The 19,225-nt window shown below is 37.6% G+C and overlaps 1 protein-coding gene across 1 annotated transcript in view; it reads right to left on the bottom strand.

Annotated features, from left to right (window-relative positions):
- The window catches only part of Exd2 (Exonuclease 3'-5' domain-containing 2), a 32,846-nt gene that overhangs the window by 6,079 nt on the left and 7,542 nt on the right, over positions 1-19,225 (bottom strand). The window contains exons 3-6 of the mRNA XM_069815322.1: positions 16,755-17,326; positions 9,218-9,420; positions 5,429-5,571; positions 2,177-2,355 (exon numbers count right to left, since the gene is read on the bottom strand). Coding sequence (XP_069671423.1) covers positions 2,177-2,355; positions 5,429-5,571; positions 9,218-9,420; positions 16,755-17,326 — 1,097 coding nt within the window. The remainder of the gene's footprint in view (positions 1-2,176; positions 2,356-5,428; positions 5,572-9,217; positions 9,421-16,754; positions 17,327-19,225) is intronic.

Here is a 19,225-nt window from a genome sequence, read left to right as displayed (position 1 = left end):
CAGACTCAAAGACTGGGGAAAAAAAAGACACGTATATCACAGCCTGCTGGAGTATAGTAAACACAGAAAACATTTTAAAGCAACAATGTTTAAGATAGATATATTTTTGTTTTGCAAATTTGCCGTCATTGAACAGAAACCAAGATGGAGATTTCATTGCAACTAATTAGAAATTCCTCTTTCAGGTATGTAATAAACGATCGTCGCACAAAATAATGTACGATACACGAGCGGTATGTTTTCTTTCAATTCTCGGAAATTAAAAAACCTCAACTATGTTTCGCTTTTTCAAACTTTTCCTCGAACATGAAAACTTCAACATACCGCTCTTGTAACGCATATTACTATTAGAGATCTAGTTGTTTCCAATTTGTTTACCACTCTCAGTATTGTGTTTCTTTGGGGGGGGGGGGGGGTATTACGAACACCAAATTCTCTCTGGTATGACCTTTGAGTAGCTGTAATTGAATTCGTAATCCATTATTGCTTCACAGGGAAGAGGCGCTGATTTAATGTGTACTGCATTTTCAGTGACTAAAACAAAATGCCGAAAATAGCTGCCAACAATAAAGAATAAATCCATTTTTCTTATTGTTATGCAAAAACAATATGAAACATATCACTATGATACAATCGATAGTGATCACAAAGATTATAAAACAGCCATTCTACTCTCTCTCTCTCTCAAGAAGATAACAAGTGACAATCACAGTTTACTGCGGTATATTTTTACTGCAGTAAGGAAAGTTTTATGAAATAAGAAATTTTACCTGACTATTACACTTTTACTATGTCATACTAATCTTGACCAATAATACAGTACGAAAGGACGTCTTTCAATCAATTATGGCTGCTTATCGCACAATTTTATCACTTCCCTAGCATTTGTTTAATTTTATCGCTTTCCTAGCATTTGTTTCTTTGTTTGCCAACATTTAAAACTGCAAATTCATTACGGTACTATAAATCATGCTTTGTGATCGTCATTTGTTTATAGTATAGACAGCAACTGAAAATGGTGGCTCCGTTCAAAAGTTTTGGTGAAGCTAACATTAGTGAAATAGAATTTCAGTAAGCCCATTAATATTTTATTGTATTAGAGTACATTTTCCTTCTAATATTTATAACTTTCTTCTACTCGTGTAGAAATATATCACGAAAGTTATTTCATACCATGTTCATCCTCCTCCAGTCTTGACACTGAATTGCTAGCTATTGATTCTGCTATTCAGTGTGTTACTCAAATTTATGAAAAATCTATTTGCATACTTACCGACTCCAAGGGGGCTATATTTAATATAATTAAATATGTACCAAACCTATATGCACATAGAATTATTCCAATTCAGAAACAACTAAGTAAACTAAAAAAACTCCAAAAGGAAATAACATTTCAATGGTTACCTAGTCATTGTGGCATACTTGGAAACGAGAAAGTCGATAATATTGCAAAAGAGGCAACATATTTGCAACCAAGACCTCTTCAAGTGATATCTCTATCCAATGCTTTTGCTTCAGTAAAGTCTCATTTTACAAACCTATGGATCAACAATTGGCTCTCTTCTGACAAAGGAAAAAATTTACAGTCTGTACAAAAGAAACCAAATGACCTGGAAATGTACAAAAACTTGCCCAGATATGTTCAAAGATTTTAACAAGAGCCAGAACAGGTCACATTGTCACTCAATTGTACCTACACCGATTTCACATTTCTGATGGATCCTACTTGTTTGTGGTGTAATAATCATGATGAAGATCTGGAACACATTCTTCTATACTGTCCATCCATAAACCACAAAAGAAGTAAATTAAAATCATCAGTACCAGTTGCAGAAGACACAGCCCTGCAGTATATATATGACTACCCCCACCTCTGGCTACTAGCAACAGGCATCTATAATGAACACCGATCAAAATACCCCTCATTTCTCATGAAAAACAACTGAATAGACTACAGTGGACTATAGTAGACTATGTTGTCAGCAAACAGCTGGATACATTAAGAAGATTGATTGATTCTACTCGTGTAACAGTCAATTAAATCCTACTCGAGTTTTGATTTTCCCTAGATAAATCAAAACCTCTAGTGAGATTGTTCATAAAAATTTGGTATTTACCAGCGTAAGCTACTGTGGTAATTACGGGCCTTTTATGAAACAGGCTGCAGTCCACTCACCTGACAGGAATAGTGCTGGCCTCATAGAGAATGTCAGCTGTCAGCTCTGTAGCATTAAAATAATCCAGCACGACTTGCTGCAACTCTTTTCTGCGCTCTGGGGGGATCAGGTCTACCTCTGGTAACAGCAGGGCTCGTGCTGCTGATCGCACACGCTTCAAGTCGGGTACATCATACACCTGTATCCACAGCAAATTTGAAACTTAAGTGAAACCCAGCAAAACATGCCAACCACACAAGGACATGGAGGGCTTCCCTGGATGAGGGATCAGCTCAATGCCAGGGCCACCTCCGATACAACACAAACATTTAAGACATTACACAGCATTCACTCATACATATCAAAGGATTAAGGGAAGGACTGCCATCCATGGCCGGAGTTACAAGAAGTACAATCCTGGCATTTACCTAGAAATAACTGAGGAAACCATGATAAAACTCAAGTTAGGATTGCCGATCCCTAGGATCGAACCCCGAACTTCTTGAATGCAAAGCTAGTCTTCTACCACTCTGCTAGCCCACTCGGTTGAAGATATTTACCAGCCTAAATTATACAGAACGATTTGAGGATCTGCCAAAATGATGTATTAAGGTGCGTACACACTTAGCGAATGAACAATGAACGAATGATGAAGCGAAACTTCGTTGTTTGAAGCAACGTACAAATCATCAGCAAATGGTCAGAAAACATTCACGATCGCTGATTATCCGCAATAATGGCAGACGAAAATATAATTATAGCAAGTGCAACCATTGTTATTATAGGCAGTTTAACAAAAAGAAGGTTAAAAAACAAAAGGCGATGGTGGCAGACGCCACTCTACAAAAGTCGCAATCAATATAGAGGTACTGACTTACTTCATGATTTACGTCAAATGGAATCGGGACAGTTTCACAACTTATGTCGCATTTCAGAAACAGACTTCGAAATATTACTGTGCAAAATAGGGCCCAAAATTTCCGAGAAAGACACAGGCTGACGAGAAGCAATACCTATTCAGGAAAGACTAGCATTAACACTTCTATATCTCACTACAGGAGATTTGTATACAAGTTTAATGTATTTATTTAAAGTGTCGAAACGGATGATTACCAGGATTGTTCCTGAAGTATGTACAGCTATAATTGAGGAACTGGACGATTTTATTAAGGTATGACTGCAAGACAGGGGAAAGTTTCAATATACGGATACCTCACTGACAATAATTATCTTAAAATACTAAAAAGAGAGATTTGTCTGTGTTTGTTGTCAAATGCGCATCATGTTTACGAAAAGGCACTTTTCACTGCCAATAATTTATTTTGTGTGCACAAGTTTGGAACTTTGTTTTTTCTGGGCATGAATTTGTCCAAAAAGAACGACATATGTTTATACGCGAACCAAGTTGACTCGTACACTTCATCACTCCCCATTCCAGATCTTTTTATGGACTTCTGTCTTTCCCTCCAGAATGATGTCAGTAGGGACTCAATTTTCTTTTTGACTTCTGCTCCCTACAATAAACAACAAATATGTATCCACTGAAAATAAACAAAAATAATTTTCAAATTTTGCACGTGTTTGACTCGCCTACCTTGCAGCTGAACATCTTTCCAATAGCTTTCCAAACATCATGTTTTCTTACTTTATTGTGGTAAGTAGGATGTTTGGGATTCCATAAGTTTCCTGCTCCCTATATGCATTAATAAGATTTATAACAGCGTACACACCTGTGGAGTAATGGTTAACACGTCTGCCCGCGAAAGCAGGTGGCCCGGGTTCGATTCCCGGTCGGGGCAAGTTACCTGGTTGAGGTTTTTTCTGGGGTTTTCCCTCAGCCCAATATGAGCAAATGCGGGATAACTTTCGGTGCTGGACCCCGGACTCATTTCACCGGCATTATCACCTTCATCTCATTCAGATGCTAAATAACCTAAGATGTTGATAAAGCATCGTAAAATAACCTACTAAAATAAAAAAAATATTTATAACAGCGCCCAATTTCGACATCCTGTTGGTGAAATTGAACTAAGCGCTGCATTCTGCTACGAACTACAAGCTAGTGGCAAATCCCACCCACAACGAATACCAACTTCCTCAAATGATGTACCGACAAGCGACGGAGCACTTCCGAAGGCAAACCGGTTTGCCTTTGCTGCGACATACGTTCCGATTTCAGTCACCGAATGCATTCGTTTGTCGTTCGTTCGCTAACTGTGTATGCACCTTTAGGTTCAAGGGATCTGTGACACTCGAAAGGTTGGAAAACACTGCTTTAGACCACGATGCTATAGCATGGGACATTTTCCCATTTCTACGGCATAACATGTTATAAACTACAGGCCCCTTACTTATTTACTTACTTACTTACAAATGGCTTTTAAGAAACCCGAAGGTTCATTGCCGCCCTCACATAAGCCCGCCATCGGTCCCTATCCTGTGCAAGATTAATCCAGTCTCTATCATCACACCCCACATCCCTCAAATCCATTTTAATATTATCCTCCCATCTACGTCTCGGCCTCCCTAAAGGTCTTTTTCCCCTCCGGTCTCCCAACTAATACTCTATATGCATTTCTGGATTCGCCCATACATGCTACATGTCCTGCCCATCTCAAACGTCTGGATTTTAAGTTCCTAATTATGTTAGGTGAAGAATACAATGCGTGAAGTTCTGTGTTGTGTAACTTTCTCCATTCTCCTGTAACTTCATCCCGCTTAGCCCCAAATATTTTCCTAAGCACCTTATTCTCAAACACCCTTAACCTATGTTCCTCTCTCAGAGTGAGAGTCCAAGTTTCACAACCATACAGAAGAACCGGTAATAGAACTGTTTTATAAATTCTAACTTTCAGATTTTTGGACAGCAGACTGGATGATAAGAGCTTCTCAACCGAATAATAACACGCATTTCCCATATTTATTCTGCGTTTAATTTCCTCCCGAGTGTCATTTATATTTGTTACTGTTGCTCCAAGATATTTGAATTTTTCCACCTCTTCGAAGGAAAAAATCTCCAATTTTTATATTTCCATTTCGTACAATATTCTGGTCATGAGACATAATCATATACTTTGTCTTTTCGGGATTTACTTCCAAACCGATCGCTTTACTTGCTTCAAGTAAAATTTCCGTGTTTTCCCTAAATTATACATTACAAAGATTAGAACTACCAACAAAAGTGAGACTTCTTTATCATTGAATTTCACTGTAAAAATACCATGACTGGGCAGAAAGCATTGTGTTGTATTTCTGAAAGCAGAAGAAGGTACCTTGACATCTTCTCCACTGCCTATTGGAGCATTGCACTCCACTGCAAGCTGCTGACGTAGAAGCAGGTCGAAGCTGTTGCTCCTGAGGTGGCAATCCAGGCAAAGAAGCTGAATGTCGTGTGACATGTGGTCCTTCATCACAGCTGTAACAACGCAAGACTGTCACTATACAAACGAAAAACTGTGTATATAGTCGGCCTGGGTGGCATAATCTGTATAATGCTGGCCTTCTGTGCCCGAGATTGCGGGTCCGATCCCGGCCAAGGTTGATGGCATTTAAATGTGCTTAAATACGACAGACTCATGTCAGTTGATTTACTGGCATGTAAAAGAACTCCTGCGGGACAAAATTCCGGCACATCCGGCGACGCTGATATAACCTCTGCAGTTGCGAGCATCGTTAAATCAAACACAATTTAAATTTAATACTGTATATATTACTTGCACACTGTGTACCACATTCACATTCATGAAACGTTTATTATTATTACCATTAATATGTGTGTATCCAATGTCTACCCACTTCACTTGTGTGATTCGGGTTCCACATATTGCGGATAGATGGCAGGACTGTGACCTATTTTCAAGTTGCTCACCACTTTGGCAAACCAAACTATGCATGATGTGTATCTGTGAAGAGTTGTGTCGTGTAATAGGGTGAGTGCATGTGTAAGTGTAGTGTAGGGAATGGGTGAGGATGATGATGAAATTTATGAAGGGAGAAGGGGAAACCTGGTGCTGGCATGTCGCCTACTCCTGTCAAATAGCACCAAGGGGGCCACCAGGCTTAACGTCCCTGTCTGACAGACGAATCACTATCAACAGTAACATGTCTTCTCTTCATATGCACTGTAGAGAGATTTGCGATTTAACCCCATCGTATTGATGCACAATCTAGTGACTAGAAGTTGTGCACCACCATCTCTCATAGTCCTGAGGTAGAAATATTACACGAAAATTTTTTACTCTGCCGGGAATCAAATGCGGGTTGGCTAGTCTGGAGGCAGACTTGTTATCACAGAGGTAAGGATTATTGTCATCAAAAACGTACACAAGTTATATTGACGGATTATTATTATTATTATTATTATTATTATTATTATTATTACAACATTACGGTATTACAGTGAAACCTGTTCAAATCGGAACCTGAATAATCCGGAATCCTATCTATTTCGGAACAATTTATTGGTCCCAGCGAAATTTGTATGTATTATGTGTAATTTTTCCTGGATAAAACGTTAACTGTCCAATGCGGAAACGGAAACTGTCCAACGCAGAAATGGAAACTGTCTGCTACTGTTCAAAACAGAAACAGTATTTTGGACACACTATATTTTGAAACAGCGTGTAATTTCAAAGAATGTAGGTCACTAAGATAAAAACAAGTTTTCTTTGCAAAATTCTAGAGGGTACGAGGGTGTGTTAGCCTGCCGGTCATAAATTTTATTACCCTATTAACTAGGCAGACGAGTCCCTTCAAAGATGTTCAATGCTTCACACCCGTAAACTGTCGTAGCTAAACAGAGCGCAAGTGTAGTGATTTACAGGTAAAAAAAAAAAAAAAAATTGCATAAAATGTGGCATTAACATTAAGTGATGAAGTAAAAATTATCGAGATAAAGGAAAATTAGAAACAAAGTCTATGTGAAATAATATTGAAGTATAGTTGTGGAAAACTCAGGTGTGACACTTTAAAAAGTAAAGATAATAATGAGTGAGTGCCGTGTGGCCAATATTGGTGACACAAAAGGAACCAGAAAGCAACTGTTTATGTGAAAATAAATGAACTGTTGTGGGAGTGGGTTCTTCATGACCTTTCAAAGAACAAGTCAATTTCTGGATCTATTCTGCAAAGCAAGCTATTGAATTGGGAAAGAAATTAAATAAACCAGAATTCAAGGCTTCTAATAGATGGCTCCTAGTCCAATTAATTAATAATGTGCAGTGATATGCAGTACAGTATTAGAGTATAGTGTTAGATATTAAATATAATGAGATTAGTAAACTTTAGTAATGTTTAATGACTAATGAGTGAGTTACGATAATATTTATACAGAAAATGAGATTTTAATCAAGATGATTCACAAACATAATAAGCGACAGAAAGCTGATTTAATGTGATTAGTGTTAAATGGAATATTTTGTACTTCTTGCAATTTGCGGCATGCCATTTTGTTTTTCGTGTATATGAATGACAAAATATTCCATTTTAATGTCACACCTGAATAATACGGAAACCTGTCCACAATGGAAAAAAAAATTAGGACCATGTCACTTCCGTCTTGAACAGGTTCGACTGTATTATTACATTAGTTTAGTCAAAGAGTATCTTATAAAACACAAATTTACAAATTCGTGTCAGCTACTCAGTTCCGACATGACAGACAGGCAGCACAATCAGCTGCAGTGCAATTTGAGCTACTGTACACTGCACAACTTTACAACGTTGCTCCCTTCCTGCATGTCAGAGAGAGAGAGAGAGAGAGAGAGAGAGAGAGAGAGAGAGAGAAATGTTAATACTTTTCTAATTTTGTATAGACTATAGTAACTTAAATCCAAGAACTAAAAATAAAGATATAATGCTTGAGTATACAGGGTAATCTGTTTGGGTATGGATAAAATAAAAATTTACTACTGAACTTTATTCGTTGAAACTTTGTGCATACAACACTGAAAGATGGGAGATTCCTCAGAGCTCAACATGACCCCAATTGCGCACCCTGCACAACTCATAACGGTGATGCAATTCAGCCCATGTCCGTTGTAACATTACAGGGGCCATTTGTTGAAAAGCTTGAGTAATTTTTACTCTCAGATCATCAATGTTCCTGGGTTTTTGTGAATAGACAATGTCTTTAACATAACCCCACACGAAGAAGTCAGGAGGGGTTAGATTTGGGGAGTTTGGGGACCAAACCAAGAGATAGCTGCTTCTCATACTGGGTTTCACCCTAGCTCATATATGTAACAGATAACTCCTCACTATGTTAAAATCAGCAGCACTTTGAAGAGAACAACCGCCAGGATCGCCACCCATCCGCTGTAAACGAACATGAGATGGCAGCACAGTCGCTAATGCAATTCAAATGGGTATTATGACGTGACTCCTTACGTAACAACTAGATGACAGCATAGTAAACCTGACAAAAGTTGTTAACCTCAAAGGCTATAACCCCGACATATCTGTTACATATATGATCTACGTACGTTTTCACCTGCGACCTCCTGCATGTTTTTTAACATAGAACCTGTTTCTACAAATGTTCGATACCACAACATTATGGAATCGTATTCAGGTACATTACGCACACCATACACACATCGAAATTCCTTTTGAACTCTTTTAACATCTCAAATTTAGCTTACCAAAGAACACATTGTGCCCGCTGTTGATTTGTAGTAGCTATTTTAATCATCTACGATTTTCATTTGTCCTTTCAGATTATGCATTATTGATTGTCATATACGGATGTTAATGTTATGTTTTATTTAACGACGCTCGCAACTACAGAGGTTATATCAGCGTCGCCGGAGGTGCTGGAATTTTGTCCTGCAGGAGTTCTTTCACATGTCAGTAAATCTACTGACATGCAGTAAATCTAGTGACATGAGCTTGTCGCATTTAAGCACGCTTAAATGCCATCGACCTGGCCCGGATCGAATCCGCAACCTTGGGCATAGAAGGCCAGCGCTATACCAACTCGCCAACCAGGTCGACGCATATTTGGAAACTCTCATCTTTTAATCATAATATAACCAGCAAGATATTTGCAGTTCGTTGCATACCTGGAAAATGCTTGCGATACTCATGGGGCACCACATTCTTGCGGATGTAGGATTTGCTGCTGCCACACACAACACAGCGGTTTTCTTTCTGCAATGTGTAGTAACGCCCCACCTCATCCACAGACCTGCCTGATGGCTCGAACAGGAGGCGCACTGTCAGTGGGTCATCACTCACCTTCACACCCAATTCCTTCAACACATACCTGCCAGCCAACAAGAACTTTATGTTTATGGCCAAAGACATTTAAACAAGGCTGAGTATTAGGCCCGCATTGGGAAAGACAAAGCGATATACAGTGTTGCTAGAAAGTTTAGGGACACCTTATAATTCGTACAAAATGCTGCCCTGGCTTTATATTATTAGAGAAAGTAACAATATTTTTAATTGTTGATTAACAAAAGAAAAGACTATTTACTAGTGCAATTTCGGTATTTATACAGAGGGATTCATGAGAATTTTCTGTCCCTTACGAGTGTTGGTACGTTTAACCAAAGGTCCCGGGTTTGATATCCGGCCCCGGAACAATTTTTCCCTCGAAATTATTAATTAAAAATGTGTTGTTAATTGCTTTGTACAGATTTTGTTTTTCAATTTTTAACAAAAGATACATCACACTAATATACAAAAACAAAAACACACACAAGATTGCAACATCATTCAAGAAATTAAATTACAACATCGCATACAGAACAAATAATACTCTACAAGAACATCTCAACACACATACAACACAAACAAAGACATATACAAACACAAATGTAACACCTGCAACAACTTCTACATAGGACAGACAGGCAGATCATTTCAAACACGTCACAAAGAACACATCACAGTCATAACAAAATTACAAAACACCTCCACATATCGCTGGCTAAATGTTACAAGGGTGTATGTAGTAATATTTCTGATATAGACATAGAACCTTGTAATATTGAGCCAGCGATATGTAGAATACATCACAAATGCTAACCACACATACAGAGACATCAACACAGACATGGAAATTCTACACATCCAATCAAAAAGCCAGAAACTAAACACACTAGAAGAACACGAAATATACGAACACATAAAAACACATCCAAATGAAATTTTCAATGCACAACTCAATTTCAGAACACACACTCTTTGACTCCACATTACACTACACAAACACACTCCCACAGGAGACAAAACAAAAGGTGCTAAGACCAGCAACAACCAGTTCTGATGATGGCCAATAGCAGGCCGAAACATGTTAAAAAGGTAACATAAAATTTAACACGTGCAAGACATAATACGTTTTCCAAAAAAAAATTGCATCATTCTTAAACAAAAATTGTTACAAATCATAGACTTTAGGAACTTGAGTCTTTACAGTTTAATTATGAATCCTAATGTAGGCTACAGTCTTTCTTGAAGAATTTAAAAGAAAAGCTTGATTTGTAACAATTGTTGTGATAAATGCGTAAAAAAAAAAAAAATGTAATTTTGTAGTTAAAAATCGGAAAAAAATTTTGTACCAAGCAACTATGGAATTCACAACACATTTTTAACTTCAGAATACTAGCTAATTAAAGAAATGATACTCCTGAATAGTTCATTCTTTATCTGTAATATTCTTTTACCTTAAAACTCGAGAATAATGGTATTTTTACATAAAACTTCAAATTAGTGTAGCTCTGAAAACAATGAAATTGGGACACATGTTTATATTATTTTTTTTTGCTCAGAATGTCTTCGGAAATAACTTTAGTAAGTGACGGTAAATCCTCGTGAATCACCCTGTATGATGACTGTTAGTCCTTATAGAGAATTTATAAGTTTTTCAAACAAAATAAAAAATCTCACATTTTCAGTATTAAAGTTGAAAATGAATGAATAACTAGTTGGTGCACGATTCTCAACTGTTGCTGGATATGTAGGATATGTATTACTCTTTAAATTAGTAAAGATCAAATATTTGTAAAACATTTTGTTTCTATGGTCTGAAGTTTTAAAAAAATGGGGAAATTTTGTTATCAGTTGGTTAATCTGTAACTGCTCAATGGAGGCAATTATACTCGACTCGAAAACATGACGGCCTCTCTTCTTGGAATTGGTAATCCCTCATAAACCCCCATCCTCTACTCAACCCCTAGCCGCGTGGCAGAAATACAATAGATCCCAGCACTGCCAAATCTAGCAGTCATTGCCTCTACCTGTTGGATTTCACCCGTTCTCAGTATCTTTTTAGACATTTGTCGACGTGTTGTTTTATACCGTTGTGCGCTTCAATATGTCTATTTATTCCGGCCATGATTAATGAGTTTTGGAGCAGATGATACGCAGCCAGGCCTTCTGATTCACCAGAAGATCACGACAAGAACAAATAACACCGTCGAAGAAAACAGAATATCTTATTTGTAGAGGAGCGTAGCTAAGAAAAAGAAGTGTTAAAATTATTCTAACGTTAGAAATTCTATCCATAGAGTAATCGAAAATTGAGGCAGTTTGATAAGTACAAATCTTAATCACTTAACATCAGACGCAACCGGCGGAGTTGGTAAAAAAATTATATATGGGGCATAGAAATTAAGAATTACAGTTCACCACTGAAGAGAAAATAAACTAAAACAGAATTCGGTAAGGTAGATGATTTTATACATTATTTACTTCGTCGAACAGTATGTGAAAGAGATATCGTCAACAGCAAATAAACTTACGGAAATATTCTGGCCTGATTTGTACATTATGTTTAAAAAATTTCATTCGATTCTATCCAGCACTTTCGGAATTACCAGGAAAAGGGTTTTTAAGGAATATAGTTTGCGAAGAAGAAAAAAAACCTCATGCTGTTTTCCACTTAACAGCTATTATAGCCAATGCCGTACTTTACATTAAAAATCATAACTTCAGAGCTAATACAGAGCCACTGGCGTAGATCAGTTGGCTGAGTTGATTGCCGATCCGAAGTTGCACTCGGGCGTGGGTTGAGTTCCCGCTCTGACTGATTTATCTGATTGGGGTTTTTTCGAGGTTTTTCTCAACAGTAAGGCGAATGTCAGATAATCTATAGCGAATCCTCGGCCTCATCTCGCCAAATACCATTTTGCTATCACCAATCCCATCGACACTAAATAACTTAGTAATTGATACAGTGTCGTTAAATAACTAAAAAAAACTAATACAGGTTGTTTTACCTCCATGAACTTCAATAGTTGGTGTACAAATTTAAATTTTATATTACGCCTATATTTTACATAACAGAATTTTAAGGTACAGTATAAGAAGTGTACATGCCCCCTTAATTAATTCAATCATATTTGGTATCTTATAACGTTCCTTAGGCCTACAGAAAATTTGCATCGAATCAGCAACTAAACTGGCAGAGAAACAAATATATTCTTCTTTGTGCTTTAATATGATTTTCGTGTTATGAAAAAATGATGTAAAAGGAATACATTTATCCATGACTGGTATCTAAACTGGTCTTTATTTCACCGTCCTTAGCAACTTAAATAATAATATTATTCACAGCAGTGCTTAAAAGTTTTCTAACTTACAGCAGTGAATTAAATGTTTTTAAATCACTCTCTACATGACAACCAACATATTAGCATTAATTAAAATGAATATATACGAACTTCTTCGCCAAGAACACGTTACAAAGAAAAGACCTACAATTTAAAATTAAATTTACATAACGGTAATGAATAAAATATTGTATAGCACACTAGAGTAAACATTTTAATTGCTTGTGGAAATTAACACCCAAGGCGAAGCGGGTAAAATTTAATTTTACTCTCTTGTACTATCAATTGCTATTCAATGATCACAGTTTCCGAAAATTTTACCAGCGCAACATCCTTAATTAAGTATAAAATTCTGGAACTTCAATAACATGAGAATTTAACACTTATTATATAATTCTGCATTTGTGTGTTTATTTAGGCAAAACATGTTAGTGAAAATATAAATATAAAGTGTTTTTAAAATAAGTTTGTTCATTTTTATACCAATTTTGTTTTAGTAATTTATAAATGAAGGTATATTTACAAAGATAATACAGTCTCGCTGAAAATCGCGGTTTCACGGAACACAGTTTGAAAAACGTTCGCAAATCACAATGACTTCAAGAATTGGCAATTCGGCTAAGGGTTTATCCCTTGCGCGTGCCTCCAGTTAACTGGTGAAGGGGATGAGGGAAGGTCGTCATGTTTTCGTGTGAAGTATACAGCCGTGAGGTTTGCACAACTGCGTCCCCCTATCACTGTGTTCCCAAGGAATGCAGCTTCACTGAACAGTTACAGATGAAGTGACTAATAACAAAATTTCCCCATTTTTTTTTAAACTTCAAACCTTAGAAACTGCTAGGACATTCACACAGAAATTTTTTTACAAATATTTGATCTTTACTAATTTAAAGAGTAATATATCCTACATCATCCAGTAAGAGTTGAGAATCGTGCATCAATTAGTTACTCATTTGTTTTCAACTTTAATACCGAAAATGTAAAATTTTAAATTTTGTTTGAAAAATGTATAAATTCCTAAATAGTCATTATATAAATACCGAAATTGCACTAGTAACTAGTCTTTCCTATTGTTAATCAGCAGTTAAAAACATTGTTAGTTTCTCTAATAATTTAAGGCCAGGGCACCATTTTATAAAAATTATTAGGTGTGCCTAAACTTTCTAGCAACACTGCAAAATTCTCTATGAATAGGCCTATAATATTAATATGAATGAAATATTCGACTTTATGCAATGAGCAAGCAGCATTCGAGTTGTTTTTTTCTAGACAGTGGATTGGCAAACGAATTATCATTAGAATGCTTTATAGAACTATTTAATAAAACAGTAGTTGGTAGCTACCAAATACTGTATTTTCTCGAATATACTGCACACTTTTTTTTTTCCGAAATATGAAAGTAAAAAATACGGGTGCGTGGCTTATTCGAAATTAAGTTGGAAACATTGCATGATTTTCCTCCTACGGAACTCCATATATGCCATTATCTTTGAGTCGTTTTTTCTAATGACACTGGTATGAATCTCATAATATGCATAAGAGCGTATTCCGAATCTCAGTGCTGAGCAATCTGATGGCATCATGGTGTTCCGAATTTCAATGATGACATCACTGAGGCTCCACTGGTGTCGCACTGATTCCATCAGCTTGCAGAGGTAGTGGCAGTCTTCATCAGTGAATCTGACTGGTTCTTGTATAGGGCGGGAATTAGCAGACGAATAACATCGTGCACTGTTGTGTCATGGCGGTGTGTTCTGCTTTAGTTCTGCTGTATTGTTTGTAATGAGCACAACGGAAAAACAATATGTTAATGGCTTATGAGCGAACATGTCAACGGACCAGTTATTACTACCGGTTCAAGAAATAAATTGTTTAAGCTCTCTTTTCTTTGAATGAGATGACAGTACGGAAATTTCGCAAAATCTTGCTAGCGTACCACAGACAACTTGTACAGCCGTCATGATAGACATTGAACCTTCCAGCAGTTTTGTTCCTATTTTTCTGCAGCGTGACGTCATTGTTGTACACCGGTCCAGTGAGATTCGGAATACGCTGATAGTTACAAAATTAGAGCAGTTTATAATCACGGAATGTTTCCGTGGACAGACTGTATTTTAAAACTTTGAAATAATATATATAATATATAAAACAAAAAAGACGAAGGAAAAGGAAAATGAAGAGAAGGCAGAAGGAAACCAGACAGAGAAAAAAAGCGAAATACGAAAATTAGATACCATATTTGTCGTGTATAAGACGCACTTTTTTGTTCTCAAAATGGGCCTTAAAATTAGGTTGCGTCTTATACATCGAAGGTAAGCCTACATGTACCGTTATTTTTCATAGTTGCTCGCACTACAGTTTTTTCCTTCCAAGAATTTGGAATGCTCTGCATTCAAGTGATAACAATGCGACCTATGAACGAGACAGAGAGGAGAAGAGTGGAATAAGTGGATGGTGGATAGCGGAGTGGATCAGCTGACTCCGAAGGAAGCACTTGAACAGTCTAAACTCAAGTTTGTGAATGGGTCAAAATATCCTAGTCCAAGATCAGTGTGAACATCGTTGTGAAGTCTTTTTTGAAATGTAGTATCAGCAACGTCCTACTCTCTTTCCAGCTAAAGATTGAAGTAAATGTAAATAAATGCACTTGGCATAATGTTTCCTGATTGGCTATTGAACACACAACGCCTCCACGCTCAAGCTTGTCATCTTCTTCCTCACATTAAAATAGTTACTTCTAAAATAATAAAATGTATAATATACATGGTATACGGGTAAATTAAACATCCTTAAAAGAACACTTTCTTACGATTTAAACAATATTTTTATATTAGTAGTTTCAGACATTGCATGATAAATCATTGTAACGTATATTATGGCAATGCGCATGCGTAATAGACATTAAGTTCCTCCCAAGGTGACCTGCAGCTTCACAGAGCACATCAGCACAGCTGGTATAACACAGTGCAAGATTCAGTGTTGCCAACCTCAAAGAAATTTCTGTAGAATTAAAGAAATTCTCTGCTTTTCAAAGAATAACATTTAACCACGAATCTACAGAAAAAGAAAATCCACTATTCCCAGTAGAGACATTATGAACTCTTCGATATCAACACGCATATATCTAGCTAATGAAAATTCTTCGATATCCCTGTTATTGAATCACCGTGTCTGTCAGCACAAAATTCGTCTCCCCTCTGCCTCTAGCGCGTGTGCATTCCGAGAACGATCATGTGAGAGATGCATGCCTTGATCGCGTGAAAGATGCCTTTGTGAATCCCCGACTTCGTCTTTCTCACACCATCTGAGGTCGAGATCAGTGTCTCAGTTATAGTTTATTCGTGGCAGACAATGATTATTATATTGTATTGTATTGTAGTAACCTATTGTTAAAGCCGTCAGTACACGAAGCATGTGTTATAGTGTTGTGGTTGTGTTGGATATGGGGGGGGGGGGGATAGAGCCGCTATCAAGTTCCGATTAATGGCATACGAGTTCACACACTGACGTAAGTAGAACCTAATTATTATATTAATAACATTTTAGTTTTATTAAAATTATGTAGGCCTAAGTCTTGTTATTAACCCTCTGTGAGCATTTTACGTGTTAGTTTAATGACTGTATTGAAATATTGTCTGCAATATATCAGATGATGGCTGCCCTGCGTGCTCACTTGCTGAAAATAATGCACCCTGGTGGCTGCTTTGGTAGCTAGCTTGCGATTGAGGAGTAATACATTTCAGTTTTGTTTATGTCTACTTCAATCTTTAGTTGGAAATAGTATAGATTGAAGTGACGATCATTTTCTCTATGAACCTGAAGATGAAGATTTCTATTCTGATGACAAGTTCAATGGATCCAATAAAGAAGAGACTTCCGATGACAGCAATGGGAGTGAATTTAAAGGCTTCTGAAGGTCAGCAAATAATACTTAACACTGGTTTATATTTTACTTTAAATTTGTGTTTTTTTTTTTCTGGAAAATTTATTTAAGTGAAGAATAAGAAAAAAAAAAAAAGTGATATTTTTTGTTTTGACTCACCACTCGGCCTTCTTAACATCGCAGGTACTGAGCACCTCGCCATCAGGAGCCTGCAAGATACAGTTGTCGTACAGAGGCTTCTGTCGTGTTGAGAACGCACGTGACGTCGGTTTGTTGGCAGCCCTGCCCTGCGCCTGCACAAGCCTACCACTGCCAACACGGGGTGGTCCAGGCTTTGCCTTGTACCTCACATCGATGTAACGCTGACAGAGAGGCAAGATGCGCGACCACTGCGGGAGAGCCGGGCCCCACATACGCCACCAAGACACTAACTTCTGTACCACCAGCTGCTCAAACACCCGTACTGCGACCAGCGCGTCCTGGGACGAGTAGTGCTGCTGCAGCGGGCTGAGCTCCGGGGCTTCCCAGTCACTGCAGCGCACGCGCCAGTTCTTGTCGAGCTGCACCCCCAGCACATCGTCAGCCAGGCCACCCAGTCCCCTGGACGATGTGTGCAGGTGGCGCAGGTCCAGGCAGCCGCGTACCACCAGGCCGTGATCGTGCAGCAGATACTGTGCATCGTCAGACGGTGCTACGCCCACCTTCAGGACTGAAGAGTCTGCTAGCAGCAACTGTACAGCAAGAACAAGTCCTTACAGTGAAGTCAGCTACTATCTCAGCTTCTGTTAAACGTTACAATTTCCGAGAGAGGAAACAGATATGGAAAACTAATACAATACAACTACATTCTTGCATCGCGTTTTCACCTGGTATGAAATAAAAGTAACTTTAACTTACTTACTGGCTTTTAAGGAACCCGCAGGTTCATTGCCGCCCTCACATAAGCCAACCATCGATCCCTATCCTGAGCAAGATTAATCCAGTCTCTATCATCATATCCCACCTCCCTCAAATCCATTTTAATATTATCTTCCCATCTACATCTCGGCCTCCCTAAAGATCTTTTTCCCTCCGGCCTCCCAACTAACACTCTATATGCATTTCTGGATTCGCCCATATGTGCTACATGCCCTGCCCATCTCAAACGTCTGGATTTAATGTTCTTAATTATGTCAGGTGAAGAATACAGTAGAACCTCTATTATCCGTGGTAATGAAGGGGGTGGACTGAACGGTTAATTGAAAAAATTGGATAATCCATATCATAAAAGATTTTAATAAAACGTTATGATGTCCTTGATGGTTTTCAGTCTTACTAATAAACCGTGTATAGTTTTTATACGAGACTTATGCAGCGTTGAGACAGAAAACGTTACTAATAAACCATGCAGAAGCGACGGATGTATAAACAATCTGTAACTATACAATGGGAATTGCTTTGCAGTAGTTATATATACGAAACCCCTTGTTTAAGCGTTGTATATAGAGAAAAAAATGGCCGCCCCTCTAACAGCTGTTCATATCGACTGTCATTTTATGATGATGGATGCCTGGTAACCACAGAAGAACAAACCAAAGAGCACAGAATAAGTAGAATAATATTGCTGTAGCTTGTACTCTTTGGCCAAAATATAGTGTGGTAATCGATTAGAGCTAGTTGTACTATTGATATTTCACACTCCACAGTAGAGCACTCTACCGGATGCAATGGAGAACCTCAGATATTCTATTATCTTTCGTAACGAAGTAATGACGAAACTATGACGTAGCTGCGTTAACAGTTGTACTGTTATACACGACGTATGTAGTGATTATTAGTAAGGAATTTACACACGACTTATAAACGAGCTACTCATTGTATAAGTATAAGACAGTTAAACATCTGTATATAGAGTTTTTATTAGTAACACCGTTTGTGTTTAACGTGCTTTGTAGTGGATCAAGAGTTCACAAAAAGTTCGGTTGTCAATGATGGCTTCTGAAAACCAAGGGTTGTTGGTTGATTGTGGAAATACAAGAATAGTAGAAGTCTCATGTTGGAGATTTACATATTTTATACACGTTACGCTTTTTTATTATTATTAAATTGCTTTCAGTTATACTCGCGTGCTTTGAAGCAACATTAACCACAGTTTCTCCTTTCTCAATCCTCTCAAATATTGTAATTTTTTCGATAGTTAACAGAATGCGTTTTCTTTTGAAGACTGTGGAAAACATTTTGCATAGATGTTATATTTACAGCCACTCGAATAATAAGGATAAGGTTTGAATGGTACACGGGTTTGTAAAAGTTCTTGGGGGTAATTTCTTCGAAAGCAGGAAGTGACTATTTTACAAGTAACTATTTCTATTGCCGACAGCAAAGCATTCCTACTAAGTACGTACAGTATATACTGTATAAGGGTAAAGGTACTTTCGGAAAACTACCTAAAACATATTGTACAGTACTTCATATTTTTTCTGCAGAAAAAAAAAAACTAGGAAAAGAAGTCGGATAATCCGACAATCGGTTAATAGGGTGATGGATAATTGGGGTTCTACTGTACAATGCATGCAGTTCTGTGTTGTGTAACTTTCTCCATTCTCCTGTAACTTCATCCCTTTTAGCCCCAAATATTTTCCTAAGCACCT

This window comes from Periplaneta americana, chromosome 16 (genome assembly GCF_040183065.1).
Source record: "Periplaneta americana isolate PAMFEO1 chromosome 16, P.americana_PAMFEO1_priV1, whole genome shotgun sequence".
NCBI classification, from domain to species: Eukaryota; Metazoa; Arthropoda; class Insecta; order Blattodea; family Blattidae; genus Periplaneta; species Periplaneta americana.
The sequence above is the reverse complement of the archived record's forward strand: the minus strand, read 5'-3'. Positions and strand labels throughout refer to the sequence as shown.